The sequence below is a fragment of the Labeo rohita genome, chromosome 21 (assembly GCF_022985175.1).
Source record: "Labeo rohita strain BAU-BD-2019 chromosome 21, IGBB_LRoh.1.0, whole genome shotgun sequence".
Classification (NCBI taxonomy): Eukaryota; Metazoa; Chordata; class Actinopteri; order Cypriniformes; family Cyprinidae; genus Labeo; species Labeo rohita.
Genome location: NC_066889.1, coordinates 2,082,167 through 2,100,936, shown reverse-complemented (window position 1 = coordinate 2,100,936; position 18,770 = coordinate 2,082,167). Strand labels below are relative to the sequence as shown.

General features: G+C 38.7%; 2 protein-coding genes across 11 annotated transcripts in view; both read left to right on the top strand.

Annotated features, from left to right (window-relative positions):
- The window catches only part of fnip1 (folliculin interacting protein 1), a 36,488-nt gene extending 24,282 nt beyond the window's left edge, over positions 1-12,206 (top strand). For all 3 annotated transcript variants that reach the window (XM_051092802.1, XM_051092800.1, XM_051092801.1), the window contains 7 exons: positions 3,952-4,098; positions 4,182-4,351; positions 5,884-7,219; positions 8,029-8,194; positions 8,714-8,908; positions 9,407-9,522; positions 10,674-12,206. In XM_051092802.1, the coding sequence (XP_050948759.1) occupies positions 3,952-4,098; positions 4,182-4,351; positions 5,884-7,219; positions 8,029-8,194; positions 8,714-8,908; positions 9,407-9,522; positions 10,674-10,752 (2,209 nt within the window). In that variant the 3' untranslated portion in view covers positions 10,753-12,206. The remainder of the gene's footprint in view (positions 1-3,951; positions 4,099-4,181; positions 4,352-5,883; positions 7,220-8,028; positions 8,195-8,713; positions 8,909-9,406; positions 9,523-10,673) is intronic.
- A 5,812-nt stretch (positions 12,207-18,018) lies between these two features.
- The window catches only part of rapgef6 (Rap guanine nucleotide exchange factor (GEF) 6), an 87,297-nt gene continuing 86,545 nt past the window's right edge, over positions 18,019-18,770 (top strand). For 7 of the 8 annotated variants that reach the window (XM_051092790.1, XM_051092780.1, XM_051092789.1 and 4 more), the window contains exon 1: positions 18,019-18,486. In XM_051092790.1, coding sequence (XP_050948747.1) covers positions 18,382-18,486 — 105 coding nt within the window. In that variant the 5' untranslated portion in view covers positions 18,019-18,381. The remainder of the gene's footprint in view (positions 18,487-18,770) is intronic. The other variant, XM_051092782.1, reaches the window with a different exon arrangement.

Genomic DNA, 18,770 nt, shown 5'->3' with positions numbered 1-18,770 from the left:
TTTTACGTGGCATGAGAAAGTGACATGGACTAAAAAGCTATGCTAAATCTGATCTGAGCAGTCAGATTGAAACGGATTTACAGAAATGCGATTTGAAAAGGAATTCTAAAAATCTGATTTTATTTTTTTTTTTTTTTTTTTGTTGGACATTCAGACTGGCTAAATATGATATGCACACAAATCAGATTTGGACTGACAGTCTGCAGTCTGAGTAAGACTATACTGATGCCAACTACACTACCAGTTAAAATGTTTTTCAAAGACATCTCTTAAGCTCACCAAGCCTGCATTTATTTAATCCAAAGTACAGCATGAACAGTAAAATTTTGAAATATTTGTACTATTTAAAATAACTGTTTTCAATTTAAATATATTTTAAAATGTATTTTAAATTTTAAATTTTCAGCTTAATTACTCCAGTCTTCAGTGTCACATGATCCTTCAGAAATCATTCTCATATGCTGATTTGCTGTTTTCTGAAACATTTATTATTGTTGTTGTTGTTATTATTATTATCAATATTTAAAACAGTTAAGTACATTTTCTTTTCAGGATTCTTTGAATAGAAAGATCTAAAGATCAGCATTTATCTGAAATAAAAAGATTTTGTAACATTATACACTATACCATTCAAAAGCTTGGAGTCAGAATAATAAAAAAAAATATATAGAAATTAATACTTTTATTAAGCAAGGATGCTTTAAACTGATCAAAAGTGATGATTAAGACATTTATAATGTTACAAAAGATTTCTATTTCAGATAATTGCTGTTCTTTTGAACTTTCTATTCATCAAAGAAACCTGAAAAAATCTACTCAGCTGTTTTCAACATAATAATAATAATAATACTAAATGTTTTTTGAGCAGCAAATCAGAATATTAAAATGATTTCTGAAGGGTCACGTGACTGGAGTAATGATGCTAAAAATTCAGCTTTAAAATTACAGGAATAAATTACACTTCAAAATGTATTCAAATAGAAAATTGTTATTTTTAATAGTAAAAATATTTCAAAATATTTGCTGTACTTTGGATCAAATAAATGCAGGCTTAGTGAGCAGAAGAGACTTTGAAAATCTTGAAAAATTAAAAATCTTCCTGTTCAAAAACTTTTAACTGGTAGTGTATATTTGTACGTTGATTCACCTGAGAGTGAAACATTGTATCTCTGTAGCACCGTTTGACCGAACTGTTCAGAAACTGGAGAAATAAAATTTGGTTGTAACAATCACTTAACTGATTAACCGTTCAATACGAGGAGTTTCTCGATTGTAGATTGCTTTGGATAAAAGCATCCAGGTGCACATCTTATTTAATCAACATTTCAAATGAATTCAGTTACTAAAAGATAGTTTGGTATCTAATATGAATATGAAAAGTATTACCCCTTGTCTATTTAGATGGTGAAACTTCTTAAGTTCTTAAGGCGCAGTCTTAACATAATGACTTTATGCAACTGCCCGATTCTAAAATGTCTTCCGGAGGAATGGAGCTGAATGCCGTGTGAGCGTGCGCTTCCCTCCTGGTCCGTGTAAAATAAGCTCGGTCCGTGTCAGTTCTTCAGAGGTGATCCACTATGCACCCTCTCATACTTCCAAGTCATATGCTTGTTGGTCCACGGCCAGAGCAACCTGACCCTAGTGCCACAGAAACCTTATCTCCTTCACACACTGTCAGGACGGACCAGAATAGTCAATAATGTACAAGTGAACAGACAAACAAATATTTCAGATTTCCCACCTCCAGCAGGCTAATTATACACCTTGGCGTTGTGAAGTCAGAGATCTGAAAAGATGGGCCTGTGCATCAGTGTGTGGTGTTTTTGTCAAATATCTGTTGGTTAACAATCACCTGGTCACATTTTATTTAGGACAGGTGGACCAAATTTAATCTAGGTGTAAAATACAATAAGAACAGGCTTTACCTAATCTGAATTTAATATAGTGCTCTTTTACGTTCATTTAATGTAGATGCACTAGTATAACAATAGATTACTTTTTGATTAGTGACACAAATGAACGCAAACGCACCAGTGACATTAACATTTTAATATTTTAAATTAGGGCTGTCAGTTGAACGTGTTAACTTACTTAATTAGTTATGAAAAAAGTAACACGATTAAAATATTTTAACGCAGTTGACGCGCTGGCCCCGTCCCCAGACCTGTATGTCATCTTATATTTCATACAGTTGACTGCTGACAAATATGATGCAGGGGAACAACTCCATAAATGCAGTTATGCCCTAAAATTCAAGATGTTGGTGCAAAAAAATGCCCCTGTATGTGTTTTGTCTCATATTTATAAATATCACATATCACAGGATATCACACGGGCGGCAAGAGTAATATGTGACCCTGGACCACAAAACCAGTCTTAAGTTGCGTTGGTGTATTTGTAGTAATAGCCAAAAATAAATTATATAGGTCAATTTTTTTTTTTTTTTTTTTTTTTTTTAATGCCAAAAAAGTAAAGTAAAGATCATGTTCCATTAAGATATTTGGTAAATTTCCTACCGTAAATATATCAAAACTTTGTTTTTGATTAGTAATATGCATTGCTAAGAATTAATTTGGGCAACTTCAAAAGGGAATTTTCTCAGTATTTAGATTTTTTATTTTATTATTATTATTAATTTTTTTTTTTGCACACTCAGATTACAGATTTTCAAATATTGTCCTATCCTAACAAAACATACATCAATTTATTCAGATTTAAAAAAATTGACCCTTATGACTGGTTTTGTGGTCCAGGGTCATTTTAAACGCACCATTATATGTTTTCGCTCAATTTTGTGGAGAATTTTATTGGCTTGTGCATGGTGACCAGCACGCTGTCGGACTCCTCCATTTATTAGCTTTGAAGCCATAGCAGAATTGTTGCACGTCTCAGAGCAACACAGCAGTGTTTCGTTTCTGAATGAATCCGTGTTCTTTTTATCTATCTATACACCCCAAAACAATTTAACAATGAGTTTCAAAAATACTGAGATGTTTCTCAAATTATCTTCTTTTATGTTCTATAGTTTCTGTTTCCGTTGCAGCCTATATGTTTGTGTAATACATTTTATATTGAATTAAACAGAAAAAAATCTTTCTAAAGCTACAATTTGTAATGTCTACTTGATACATTCTCAGCTGACACAAAAATAGCTTTAAATAATCTTTATTTTTGGGTCAAATTTATTTTGCGATTAATTAGATTAAAAAATGTAATCAACTGACAGCCCTGTTTTTAATATATAGTATGGTTTTATAACAGTTCATGTTGTGAATTCCTCATACCGTATTGCTTAAATAATCACCCTGACTTGATTTGAAATGTGACAAACGTTTAGTGCGTGTCATGTTCTGTCAGTCCTCATTTCAGGGTTTAGGTTTGTGAAAGTAGACCTTGGAGCTTCATAACTCTTACCTAATCCAGTGCTAAAACAGTTCTGTCTGTCTGCTGTTGCATGAAGCTTTTTATAGGTCACTACACACTAACTTCAGTACTGGGAAGTGTAGTACGGCTTGGGAAGGGAGTACATTGTCGCTTTCTTCCAAGTGTCAGGTCGCTGGCATCGCTCGGGAGTTTGTGCAAACATCTGCATCTTTCCCAGTGCCTAATCAGCACGAGTATTGCTTGTAATGGAAAACAACACGCGGGAGATCTACTGTGCGCCGTAAGGTTTATTTTGTGTGTTAAAGTGGAGAAAGCGCACTTGTTTAGTTTTGCAGAAGCAGTCCTACTCGTGACTCTGCATCTCTTTCCTGATCTCCTACCGTTTTGACTGGCATCTGGGTGTTAAGCTCTGGAACGCGGCCCATATTCCCGGGCTGTGTGACATTTGCAGAAGTTAAATATGCTGCAAAGGTCTTTCCCAGCTGGGGCAGCCCTGTGCCACTGAAGCGCTCTTTGTTTCAGCTGTTGACAAAAGCTCTTCTGTTTATGTGTGCGGACGCCCTGTAGGACGACCATCTGCAACCTGTACACCATGCCGCGTGTGTCTGAGCCCGTCTGGCTCACCATGATGTCGGGTCCACCTGAGAAGAACCAGCTTTGTGGCCAGTTCATGAGGGAGCTGGCTCTGCTCATGGAGCAAGCCTCAAAGAACCAGTTGAGTAACGTCACACATACTCCTTAAGCCATCAAATGTCGTTGATAAGTGTGAATGTAACCATGTTCTTGCTTGCTTTTAGATTCCTCCCAGCACTTCTCACTGCGGTTCTCACGAACCATCTCGCCTGGGTTCCCACGGTCATGCCTAATGGTCAACCACCCATTAAGATCTTCCTGGAGAAGCACTCTTCACAGAGCGTGGACATGCTGGCGAAAACACATCCCTACAACCCACTTTGGGCACAGCTTGGTAAATGATGCATGATGCAAGAGTCAAATGTGTGTGTGTTTCGCCACCTAGTGGATTGTTGGAGGAAATTACTTGGCACAGCAAGCTTTAGAGCCGGGTTTCCCAACTCTGTTTCTGGAGGCGCACCAACAATATGCATTTTGGATATTTCCCTTATCTGACTAATCTGTTTTAGCAGTGCTGATGAGCTGATAAGCAGGTGTGAGTGATTAGTTTGAAAGTGTGTCTCCGGGAACAGGGTTAGAAAACATTGCATTGAACAGGAGCTTCAATCCTGCCATGCTGCAGACTTTAGCTTTAACCTGAATCAAACACACCTGAACCAGCTATTTAAGGTCCTCAGGATTGCTTGAAGTAGAAATAAACTTAGCAGAACATTTTAGTTTAGTATTCAGGTCTTAATTTTTTTTTTTTTTTTTAGTGTCAAAAATCATTAGGACATTAAATAAAGATCATGCTCCATGAAGATATTTTGTGTATTTCCTACTGTAAATAAATCAAAAAACTTAATTTTTGATTAGTAATATGCATTGCTAAGAACTTAATTTGGACAACTTTAAAGCTGCGGTTCTTTTAAGAACTGTTTATGGAAAGGTTCTTTGGGAAACCAAAAATGTTTCTTCTCCTGCATCGCTGCAGATAGGATCAGTTTTATTGACTAATATTTTGGCACTGTTTTCTTTTTTTTTTAAAATATATTTTTAAACCAAGGAATAGCAATTGGTTACAACACATAGCACATTGACAATACATCAGTGATCACTGAGTTTGAACTGCAGTTCAAAAAAGAAAAATTAGAGAGAATGAGTCAATTCTGAACATTTTACTGTCATTTTATGAATATGTAATCATGTAATCCATAGGGATGTATTATCAATATCGTGGTTTTGCAATAGCAAAACTGTCTGGATATCATTGTGGTCACATGACCATGTGAAACGATAGGTCTTCTGTGCAAAAAGTGTAGTTTTTAAAATGTATTCAGACTTCTTATTCTAACATAAAAAGTCTTTAAAGTTGTGTTTTGGGCGATTATGCCTGTCAAACAAACTAAAACCGACAGATGATTACAAAATTTCACTAGATTTGTAGTGAGATGAGACAGTATACCACAAATAAAAAGAGGGTTAAGTCTCTTTTAAATTCCAAGGACAAGTCAATTCACTGACGTTTTACTGACTTGCGTTTTCTTGGTTAAGAGATAATAGGTTGGAGCTCTTAATTTTGAACTCTCAAAGTGCATTAGAGAGAATAATTTAACTTTAATATGTACACAGTTTTTATTTGTGGTTTTTATTTTTATTTATTTATTTTTTTAAATATCGCAATAAATGTTATCGTATCGTGACGTTTTGATATTGTTACATCCCTGGTAATCCATCAGAAGTAACTGTAATCTGATTATGAGCATTTTAAAATGTAATATAATCTAAGTATTCAATTTTTGGAGTCTGTAATCCATATTACATGTAATCAGTTACTACCCTGCACTGCTTGAACTGTTTTGATTAATAATGTTGTTATTGCTTTAGGTGATCTGTACGGGGCAATCGGCTCACCTGTGCGTCTCTCCCGAACGGTGGTGGTTGGGCGACGACAGGAGCTGGTGCAGCGTCTTCTCTATGTGCTCACCTACTTCATCCGCTGCTCTGAGTTACTGGAAACGCACCTGCTGGAGAGCGCAGAGGATGAGGCCATCGTGATGCCCGGCTCCCTCATCACCACATCACTACGCCGCGGAGAGGTGGAGGAGTCCGACTACGTGCTGGTCACCATGCACAAGCCAAGCCAAGACTATTTGTCCCAGGGTGCCGAGGCAGAAGACTGCTATCCGTCTGATGACAACAGTTTACAGAGCAGCACATATATGGACAATGAGGCCCCGGATGAACGCAAACACCTGCAAAGTGCCGTACCGGAGGCGGACCGCGTCAGCGAAGCACCTGTCTGCAGAGATGCAGGAAGCCCACGGCTCGAGACTCGACTGGAAACGGTAGTGAAAGTCGGCTCCACCTCGCCATGCGAGAGAAGAGCTTCGCTCGAGGTTCAAGGGGACGTGCGGCCCGAGGTGGAAACCTGTGGTGTGCCCATCAGGATCTTCCATTCATCAGATATGCTGCTAGAGAAGAAACCCCCCGACAAGACCTTTGATAATGCCGGAAACGAGCCCTCCGCTAAAGTCACATTCCTTATTGGAGACTCAATGTCTCCTGAATCTGACATGGAGAGTCGACAACAAAAGCTGGAGGACGAGATCAAGAAACACAAGAAGCTTCTCAAAGAAAACCAGCAGAAACTAGGTGAGGCTAAAGTGGACCAAATCAAGACCAATGAAAACAGCAAAACAGGCTTGTCCTTCACTAGAAAATCATCTCAGTGGTGTCCAAGAGTGCAAGGGGACTGCATGGACATGTTCGACGAGTATTTTAACGATGACAATCCCGTGGAGACGAGGACTATTGATGATGTCTACCAAACAAATGCACAAATGGGGCTGAAAGGCGCAGGAAAAGATGCCCCAAACCTGCAAGGCTCACACGGACAGACCTGCGAGCGCTTGGACAAAGTCAGGTGTAAGTGCGACGCAGGAGACAGCGCGGGCTGCTGTAAGACCTGCTGTTGTGCCGAGCAGGACAAGGGGATCGAGATTTCGCTGAGTGTCCCTTCACAAGGCAACGTCGGGGAGAAAAAGAAAACCGTTCCGCTGAACGACTGGGAGATTCCACGTAACGAGAGCTCGGACAGCGCGCTGGGGGACAGCGAGAGCGAGGACGCCGGACAGGAGATGCCCAGGCAAGGGCCTGATGAGATGTACTACGGTGACGAGCAGGCCGATTGGCAGGATGAGCTCGAGGTGCCGTTACCTGGGTAAGAGCGGACCATCAGAACCATTCGTTTTATTTGGCTTGTGTCTGTATTATGGTTGGGTGGTATATTAACTTTTTTTAAAAAGTGTTGTTTTTGCTGTTATATATAATGTTACAATGTTACAATGTAACAACGTTGCACATAATATATAGCATATATGGTTAAAATCACAGAATCGCCTTAATGTTAACATTGTGTCATTGGACATCTTTGGGAAGGATGTTAAAAAACCACCCACAAAATTAAATATATTTTTAAAACATAAAACAAAAAATACCAAGAGATATATTATGGAAGTCCGTTACCACCACTGAATAAAAAAAAAGGGGGTTATTGCGACAATTCTGACTTTTTTCTCAGAATTGCATGAAAAAATAAAGTCGCAATTGCATGATATAAACTCGAAATTGCGAGTTCTGAAATAAGAATTTCGAGATATAAACTGGCAATTCTGAGAAATAAAGTCAGAATTGTGTGATATAAACTGGCAGTAGCGAGTTAGGTCAGAATTGTGAGGTATAAACTCACAATTCTGTAAACATATCAGTTGTTTTCTTTCTTTATAACTCGCAGTTGTGAGTTTGTATCTCAAAACTCTGAGGGTAAAAAAAAAAAAAGTCAGAATTGTGAGTTTATATCTCGCAGCTCTGACTTTATAACTCGCGATTGTGCATTTATATCTCATAGTTCTGAGAAAAAAGTCAGACTCGCAAGATGTAAACTCGAAATTGCGAGAAAAAAAGTCAGAATTGTGAGATAAAAATGTATATTATAAATGCTGATAATGAACAAGGTTTTGTGTTTTCTAGGGCAAAGTTGGTGGAGAACTACTCTAAACCGAGCATTGCCAACTTCGGGAGGTCACTGTTCGGAGGATACTGTCCTACGTACGTCCCAGACTTTGTTCTGCACGGAGCCCCCAATGATGAGAAACTGAGGCAGAACCTGGTGTCTGATCTGGCCCATGCTGTACAGGTAAATAACACCTCCAGTAGGTCACCAACTTGCACCTGCAAGCACATTTGCACACTTGAAGTGTCAAATCACTGTTGCACGTAGTTATGGTTACATAAGATTAGGGCTGCAACAACTAATCAATAAAAATGATAATCATCTATAATGACAATTGCATCTCTGCCAGGGTTATTTTAGTTTACAAAAGCTGAAATTAAAATTAAACCCATAAAACAAAAATCATTGTTTGAATTAAAATAAAATATAAAAATGTTTTAATTCAGCTAGTGGTTAAGGCATCATTTCTCTTTTTTTTTTTTTTTTTTTTTTTTTTTTTTTTTTTTTTTTTTTTTAGTTTAAATGGATAGTTTACCCCAAAATGAAAAATCTGTCATTAATTACTCCTGTTCTTCCAAACCTGTAAGACCAAATGAAGATATTTTTGATGAAATCTGTAAAAATAAATAAATGAATAAGTAAAATAAAATACTATAAATGTCAAAAATACAGCAAAATTACTCAAAATGACTTGTTTTGCAGCATCCAGTGCTGGATGAGCCCATCGCAGAGGCCGTCTGCATTATCGCAGACACTGATAAATGGAGCGTTCAGGTGGCCAGCAGCCAGAGACGACCCTCCGACAAGCTGGGCAAAGAGGTGCTCGTGTCCAACCTCGTGTCCAACCTGCTCCAGTCCACCTACCAGCTCTACCGACTCAACCTGTCTCCAAACTTTGTGAGTGCAACTTATGCTTTATTTGCTCAATTGTCGTTTTACACATTTTACAAGAATAGCCAAAACGGATATGAGCCAAATATACGTATGTGATTTCATGATTCTGATGATTTTTGTTGAGACCTTATCAGTTTGTAGTGCTCTCACTATTTATTATTTTTGTAAGTGATTATTCTGATGGTTAATTGAGTAATTAGATTGGGGGATGCACAATATTATTGTAACTCTATTGGAAGCAGCTGATAAAGGCTTAAAATGTAAATGTCAGCATCAGTCTGATATGAAAAATTATGTCTATGCCTTGCCTGAATGCTGATTAGATTCTGTTTTGGATTGCCGCATTTAATTTGAGAATGATGCATACACATGCTACAATAAATAATTTCAAACACGGACATAAAAACATGCAGGGCTTTAGGTTTTTTAGTCCTGTGGTGTATTTTGGCATGAAGTCTGTACAGTGTGTGACACGAGCTGTTCTCTCGCTCTTGTTTCCAGTGTATAATGCATCTGGAAGACCGGCTGCAGGAACTCTATTTCAAGAGCAAAATGTTGGCCGAGTACTTGAAAGGACAGACCAGGGTGCATGTGAAGGAGTTGGGCATGGTTCTAGGGTAAGAATTAATGCATCTTTGTAGTAGTTAGTCAGCCGACGTATTGGGTAATATTTGGTAGTTTTTAAATTACAGTTGAAGTCAAAAGTTTACATACACCTTGCAGAATCTGCAAAATGTTAATTATTTTATCGAAATGAGAGGGCTCATACAAAATGCATGTTATTTTTTATTTAATACTGAGCTGAATAAGATAAGCCACGTAAAAGACATTTATATATATATATATATTCCACAAGAGAAAATAATAGTTACATTTATAAAAATGACCCTGTTTAAAAGTTTACATATGCTTGATTCTTAATACCATGTTGTTACCTGAATGATCCACAGCTGTGTTGTTTTGTTTAGTGATAGTTGTTCATGAGTCCCTTGTTTGTCCTAAACAGTTAAACTGCCTGCTGTTCTTCACAAAAATCCTTCAGCTCCCACATATTCTTTGATTTTTGATTTTTTTTTTTTTTTTTTTTTTTTTTCTTCAGCATTTTTGTGTTTTTGAACCCTTTCCAACAATGAAATGATTTTGAGATCCATCTTAGATGCTCCAGAAGGAAAAACCATGCATTAAGAGCTGGGGGTGTGAAAATGAATGAAGATGTGTATGTTTTTCTTATTTTGCCTAAATATTTTTTTTTTTTTTTTTTTTTTTTTTTTTTCGTTTAGTACTGCCCTTTAAAGGCTACAGGAAATACTTACACGTTTACCAGAAGACAAAATAAGCTCATTTTACCCTGATCTTCAAATTCCAAAAGTTTTCACCCCCCCGGCTCTTAATGCATTGCATTTCCTTCTGGAGCATCAGTGAGCGTTTGAACCTTCTGTAATAGTTGCATATGAGTCCCTCAGTTGTCCTCAGTGTGAAAAGATGGATCTCAAAATAATACAGTCATTATTGGAAAGGGTTCAAATACACAAAAATGCTTTTTTGCCTTTTGACTTCAACTTCTAACATCAAATGAAAATTATTTTCTTCATATTTGCTTGTTTTTAAATTTTATGATTTAGTAAATATTATATACAAATCATTTTAGCAATTGGTAATTGGTTTAGCAATTTGGCAATTGGTTCATGAAAAAAATTTCCAGATGTTTATTTTTTTTTTCTTTTAAATCTGGCATTCATTGACAATCTGATCTCCTTTTTTCCCACAGGATCGAGTCTAATGATCTCCCTCTGCTAGCGGCCATAGCGAGCACACACTCACCGTACGTAGCCCAGATTCTCCTGTAGACAACATGGAGAGCGTGAGAGACTCCATTCCCCCGCTGGCAGATGGGTTGGGTCTTCCAGGTTTGGTACACACCTGGACGGAGCCCCTCAAAGCCCCCTGAGACTCCTGGAGCAGGGAGGCCCTTGAGTTGGCGTTCACTGGGAACAGTCTCAGGGTGAGCAGACTGCAGGACAGACGCTCTGCCATTAGATGGCAGCCAAGCTGCGACGGTCAAAACCCAGAGGTTCCCAACATCTGGGAATATCACTTTTTTGACAATGGACACATGGAGTATATTTTTAAATTCCATAAACCGCATTTTGTTTTATTTCTTGTTCATTTACACAATGTAAGAATGTAGAAGCCAAAGAAGATATCCAAGCAGCCCTTGCATACATCAAGAACAAATACACAAGCTGTTCATGGCACCTTCTTCAAATCAACGTAGGAAGCAAAGACTTGTTATAAAATCAGTTTTATGATTTTAAATGAATATATCATGGACTGTTCTCAATCGATTGTGGCAGTGAGTGATCATGTAATATTCCTTTCTGTGTGTTTACAAGCAAACTAACCCTGTCAGAATGAGCTCTACCTCAAACCTTCAGTATCACACATGCGTCTAACATGCTCAATGAAACATTTGAGGTAAAGTTATTATTTTTGGTTTCCAGTCATCCTATAAAGATGAAACCATGGCACGAATTCCCATGAATGAGCTCTGAGGATTAAATTTAGCTTTTTTTTGGGGCAGTGTCACTTTAGCGGTAACTGAGTGTTTACCTGTCCTGTGGAAATGATTGAGAGATGTACTTTTATTTGAATAATCATTTAGACACGACATGCTGTGTGAATAATTTGGTCGAGAGAAACGCGACGGTCACCAATCACTACGTTGGGATTTGTGCTGGACCCTTTTTTTTTTTAACACTGATCCAGGGACATTCAACAATCATCTTTTATTTTCAGGATTGAAATGCTGAAACTTTTTAAATGTGTCTTCTTAGCTTGCAGACAGATTGTTTACCAATGGAATAACTGAGAGAAATGTTAATGACTTGCATAGATGTTTATGATTGGTTGGGTCAAACCATACATCTAAGTCTTAATCGACATTAAAAAAAAAAACAACAACAACAGCGCAGGCTTTGCAAGGTGTTGCAGCTTATATTAGCTGGTTAAAACATGTATGAGTTGCTTCGGTGGGAAACGTTTTGTATTTAAAAAAAAAAAAAAAAAAAAAAAAAATTCTATATCCATTTGTCTTCTCCAGAATGTGTATTTATATCTAATTATTTCTTTATACAAAAAGGCATTTAATTTATTTACTTGGCATGCATTGGTAAATGTTAGCTGTATATACTGCATAGATTTTCTTGATGTATTTGTACATAATGCCTCCCTTTTTGACCTTATCTTTGTTTCCCAGTTTTTATGGGAATATTGTGCAATAAATATGCCAACATTACAATTATATGATGTTGAAGTTTACTTTGTGCAGCAGCTGTCATTCTATCTATCTGTCTATCTGTGCATGTTCATCCGTGGTGGGGTCTGAATGTGTGAAATGTCAGATTCATATTCATACAGAGTCTTATTTATGGTAGGACTTTAAGACATTTAAAAAAAAAAAAAAAAAAAAAAAAAAAAAGATCAACAGTGGTGTAAAATGAAAAAAAAAATTCTAGATTACATCAAATCAGATGAATAAATTGGGGGAGCATGTGCGAACTCTGTCACATTTCCTTTCCGTTGCTCAATTTCTAATCGTGATGTTATGTTTTATACATTAATAAATATAGATACAAGATAAGAAACACTTGACAATCATACATGAACACAGTAACTGCTGCTTTATATTAGTAAATATATAATACATAATGCACAAGCCTTGATGCACAAAAATCAAGATTATTTTACGACCTCATAAACTGTAAATCTGTTGGTTAACTATTGGTGCATGGTTAAATAAGTGGGTAAAGTGAAATAAACACAGGATGTAAAATTAAAAATGATCTGACTATATTATATAACACTGTGTGTAATATGTGCAGGTTACATTCAGAGTGTAAGTTGATTATGGCTGGCTGCTGTAAATGAACTGAACATTGGCTCAGTTTTTGGAACTGAAAGCTGAGGTTATCTTAACTGGGAACTTGCCAGAGTAAGTTGCTAAAAGCTGCTTCCTGAAATACCCCCCTGGCTTCATATCGCTCAGTGATCAGTGTTTGCATTGCTTTCTCAGTGATTTTCTCAGTAGATTGGTGTAGCACATCACTGGTTTTGTGTCCTTCAGTTATTAGCATAGTTTATATGCTCTGATCTTGATTTGTGTAGTGTAGAATGCACTGGTCTTGTTTCTAATAGTGATTAATGTAGTGTAGTAAATGTACTGTCTGATCTTTGTACTATAGTATGCACTAGTCTATCAGTGGAGTTTAGTTTGCACTAGTCTCACATCTGTCTGATATGTGCAGTTTAGTATGCGCATGTTTTGCGTCTGTCTAATTAGTGTAGTTTAGTATGCACTAGTCTCACGACCTTCACTGATCAGTGTAGTTTAGTATGCACTGGTCTCACATCAGTCTGATAAGTGCAGTTTAGTATGCGCATGTTTTGTGTCTGACTGATAAGTGTAGTTTAGTATGCACTGGTCTCACATCTGTCTGACAAGTCCAGCTTATTATGTACTGGTTTTGCATCTGTCTGATTACCGCAGTTTAGTATGCACTGGTCCTGCGTCTTTCAGTGATCAGCGTAGTTTGGTATGCACTGGTCTTGCATCTGACAAGTGCAGTTTAGTATGTACTGGTTTTACGTCTGTCTGATTAGTGTAGTTTAGTATGCACTGGTCTGGTCTTGCATGTGATTTGTCAGTTATTTAGCATGCACTGATTTCTCAGTTATCAGTGTAGTTTAGATCCATGTAGTTTACCATCTCAGTTTTGTCCTTCAGTATAGTTTAGTACACAATGGTCTTGATTTTTCAGTGTAGTCTTCAGTGTGTTTGGTACCATCTCATGTCCTTCATTGATCATATCTGTCTAATCCATTTAGTTTAGTGCGCACTAGTTTTGCATCCCGCATTAATCAGTATAGTTTAGTACACAATGGTCTCGCGTTTTTCTGATTTGTGTAGTTTGGTATGCACTCATCTCACATCAGTGTAGTTCAGTATGCACTAGTCTCACATCTGTCTGATCCGTGTAGTTTAGTATGCACTGGTCTCACATCAGTGTAGTTTAGTACGCACTAGTCTCAAATCTGTCTGATCATTGTAATTTAGTATGCACTAGTCTCACATCTCTGTGATCCATGTAGTTTAGTATGCACTGGTCTCACATCTGTCTGGTCAGTGTAGTTTAGTATGCACTAGTCTTGCTTCCCACATTAATCAGTTTAGTTTAGTACGCACCGGACTCACATCTGTCTGATCATTGTACTTTAGCACGCACTGGTCTCGCGTCCCTCATACGAACTGTGTACGAACTGGTCTCACATCTGTCTGGTCTCAGATCAGTGTAGTATATTATACACAATGGTCTCACATCAGTAATAGTCTAGTAGACACCGGTCTCTGATCATTGTAGTTTAGTTTGCGCGATCTCACATCAGTGTAGTTTAGTATGCACTGGTCTCACATCAGTTTACTTTAGCACACACTGGTCTTGCGTCCCTCATTGATCAGTGTAGTTTAGTACGCACCGGTCTCAGATCAGTGTAGTTTAGTACACACCGATCTCAGATCAGTGTAGTTCAGTACGCACTGGTCTCGCGTCTCTCATTAATCAGCATAGTTTAGTACGCACCAGTCTCACATCAGTGTAGTTTAGTACGCACTGGTCTCACATCAGTGTAGTTTAGTACGCACTGGTCTCACATCAGTGTAGTTTAGTATGCACTGGTCTCAGATCAGTGTAGTTTAGTACGCACTGATCTCACATCAGTGTAGTTTAGTACGCACTGGTCTCACATCAGTGTAGTTTAGTACGCACTGATCTCAGATCAGTGTAGTTTAGTACGCACTGGTCTCACGTCTCTCATTGATCAGGGTAGTTTAGTACGCACTGGTCTCACATCAGTATAGTTTAGTACGCACTGATCTCAGATCAGTATAGTTTAGTATGCACTGGTCTCAGATCAGTATAGTTTAGTACGCACTGATCTCAGATCACTGGTAGTTTAGTACGCACTGGTCTCGCTCTCATTGATCAGGGTAGTTTAGTACGCACTGGTCTCAGGTCAGTATAGTTTAGTACGCACTGATCTCAGATCAGTGTAGTTTAGTACGCACTGGTCTCGCGTCTCTCATTGATCAGGGTAGTTTAGTACGTACTGGTCTCACGTCTCTCATTGATCAGGGTAGTTTAGTACATACTGGTCTCACATCAGTATAGTTTAGTACGCACTGATCTCAGATCAGTGTAGTTTAGTACGCATTGGTCTCACGTCTCTCATTAATCAGGGTAGTTTAGTACATACTGGTCTCACATCAGTATAGTTTAGTACGCACTGATCTCAGATCAGTATAGTTTAGTACGCACTGGTCTCACATCAGTATAGTTTAGTACGCACTGATCTCAAATCAGTGTAGTTTAGTACGCACTGGTCTCGCGTCTCTCATTGATCAGGGTAGTTTAGTACGCACTGGTCTCACGTCAGTATAGTTTAGTACGCACTGATCTCAGATCAGTGTAGTTTAGTACGCACTGGTCTCGCGTCTCTCATTGATCAGGGTAGTTTAGTACGCACTGGTCTCACGTCAGTATAGTTTAGTACGCACTGATCTCAGATCAATGTAGTTTAGTATGCACTGGTCTCGCGTCTCTCATTGATCAGGGTAGTTTAGTACGCACTGATCTCAGATCAGTGTAGTTTAGTATGCACTGGTCTCGGATCATTGTAGTTTAGTACACACTGGTCTCACATCAGTTTACTTTAGCACGCACTGGTCTTGCGTCCCTCATTGATCAGTGTAGTTTAGTACATACTGGTCTCACATCAGTATAGTTTAGTACGCACTGATCTCAGATCAGTGTAGTTTAGTACGCACTGGTCTCGTGTCTCTCATTGATCAGGGTAGTTTAGTACGCACTGGTCTCACGTCTCTCATTGATCAGGGTAGTTTAGTACATACTGGTCTCACATCAGTATAGTTTAGTACGCACTGATCTCAGATCAGTGTAGTTTAGTACGCATTGGTCTCACGTCTCTCATTGATCAGGGTAGTTTAGTACATACTGGTCTCACATCAGTATAGTTTAGTACGCACTGATCTCAGATCAGTGTAGTTTAGTACGCACTGGTCTCACATCAGTATAGTTTAGTAGTTTACGCACTGATCTCAGATCAGTGTAGTTTAGTACGCACTGGTCTCGTCTCTCATTGATCAGGGTAGTTTAGTACGCACTGGTCTCGTCTCAGTATAGTTTAGTACGCACTGATCTCAGATCAGTGTAGTTTAGTATGCACTGGTCTCGCGTCTCTCATTGATCAGGGTAGTTTAGTATGCACTGGTCTCGCGTCTCTCATTGATCAGGGTAGTTTAGTATGCACTGGTCTCGCGTCTCTCATTGATCAGGGTAGTTTAGTACACACTGGTCTCACGTCAGTATAGTTTAGTACGCACTGATCTCAGATCAGTGTAGTTTAGTATGCACTGGTCTCGCGTCTCTCATTGATCAGGGTAGTTTAGTACGCACTGATCTCAGATCAGTGTAGTTTAGTATGCACTGGTCTCGGATCATTGTAGTTTAGTACGCACTGGTCTCACATCAGTATAGTTTAGTACGCACTGGTCTCACATCAGTATAGTTTAGTACGCACTGATCTCAGATCAGTGTAGTTTAGTACGCACTGGTCTCGCGTCTCTAATTGATCAGGGTAGTTTAGTACACACTGGTCTCACGTCAGTATAGTTTAGTACGCACTGATCTCAGATCAGTGTAGTTTAGTACGCATTGGTCTCACGTCTCTCATTGATCAGGGTAGTTTAGTACATACTGGTCTCACATCAGTATAGTTTAGTACGCACTGATCTCAGATCAGTGTAGTTTAGTACGCACTGGTCTCGTGTCTCTCATTGATCAGGGTAGTTTAGTACGCACTGGTCTCACGTCTCTCATTGATCAGGGTAGTTTAGTACATACTGGTCTCACATCAGTATAGTTTAGTATGCACTGATCTCAGATCAGTGTAGTTTAGTACGCACTGGTCTCGCGTCTCTCATTGATCAGGGTAGTTTAGTACGCACTGGTCTCACGTCAGTATAGTTTAGTACGCACTGATCTCAGATCAATGTAGTTTAGTACGCACTGGTCTCGCGTCTCTCATTGATCAGGGTAGTTTAGTACGCACTGATCTCAGATCAGTGTAGTTTAGTATGCACTGGTCTCGGATCATTGTAGTTTAGTACACACTGGTCTCACGTCAGTATAGTTTAGTATGCACTGATCTCAGATCAATGTAGTTTAGTACGCACTGGTCTTGCGTCTCTCATTGATCAGGGTAGTTTAGTACGCACTGATCTCAGATCAGTGTAGTTTAGTATGCACTGGTCTCGGATCATTGTAGTTTAGTACACACTGGTCTCACGTCAGTATAGTTTAGTATGCACTGATCTCAGATCAATGTAGTTTAGTACGCACTGGTCTCGTCTCACGTCTCTCATTGATCAGGGTCAGTAGTTTAGTACGCACTGATCTCAGATCAGTGTAGTTTAGTATGCACTGGTCTCGGATCATTGTAGTTTAGTACACACTGGTCTCACATCAGTTTACTTTAGCACGCACTGGTCTTGCGTCCCTCATTGATCAGTGTAGTTTAGTACATACTGGTCTCACATCAGTATAGTTTAGTACGCACTAATCTCAGATCAGTGTAGTTTTGTACGCACTGGTCTCGTGTCTCTCATTGATCAGGGTAGTTTAGTACGCACTGGTCTCACGTCTCTCATTGATCAGGGTAGTTTAGTACATACTGGTCTCACATCAGTATAGTTTAGTACGCACTGATCTCAGATCAGTATAGTTTAGTATGCACTGGTCTCACATCAGTATAGTTTAGTACGCACTGGTCTCACATCAGTATAGTTTAGTACGCACTGGTCTCACATCAGTATAGTTTAGTACGCACTGATCTCAGATCAGTATAGTTTAGTACGCACTGGTCTCACATCAGTATAGTTTAGTACGCACTGGTCTCACATCAGTATAGTTTAGTACGCACTGGTCTCACATCAGTATAGTTTAGTACGCACTGGTCTCCAGTAGCAGCAGCAGCAGCTCGTCATGTGAATGTTGTTGAGGCGGCTCGGCTCGGGGCTGAACTGCAGTCATGGGCTGTTGCTGGATGCTTCTGCTCGGAGGATCATATGAGCCTCCGATTATTTATGATGATTTACCGTCACGAATGGAGCAATTTCCCAGGAATGAAGGATTGTTTTTGGTCAACTTTGGCTGTTTTTGATTCGCGCTTCACTTCAACAGCACTTTCAACAGCAGCGACTTGACTTTACTTCACATGCTAACTGAAGCTAACTCAAATCAATGCCAGATTTCCCAGACTCTTCAAGGGGTTCATGATGACATTTTTATTTGATTTCATCTCACTTTTATATTTTACTTCATTTTATCGACACACGTGAATATATGAAGTTTTTATTCCCGGAAACCAGAGAGTTTAATATGAATTCCTCAGTGGATTTATCGCTGAAGAAAGCGCTGAAAACTCCTCCGACACGACGAACCGCTGAGGTAAAAACACCCACAGAAGTGCTTTATCACAACAGAAATGACCAAAAGAACCACTTTAGGATGCCAATAACTCTGAAATATCAGCACAGTGATTAGATTATTAGTTTCGATTCAAGATTCATTCAGTAGATCGTTGCAAAGGTTCAAGAACTACTCGTGCTCGATGTTTAACACAGTTTAGACCTACATATTTGACTGTAGTTGTTTTGTTTATTTGTTTGGGCTCTCTTTCTGATGTTTTTGTATGCTTTATGAGGTTATTTACGTAGTACAATGACAGATGT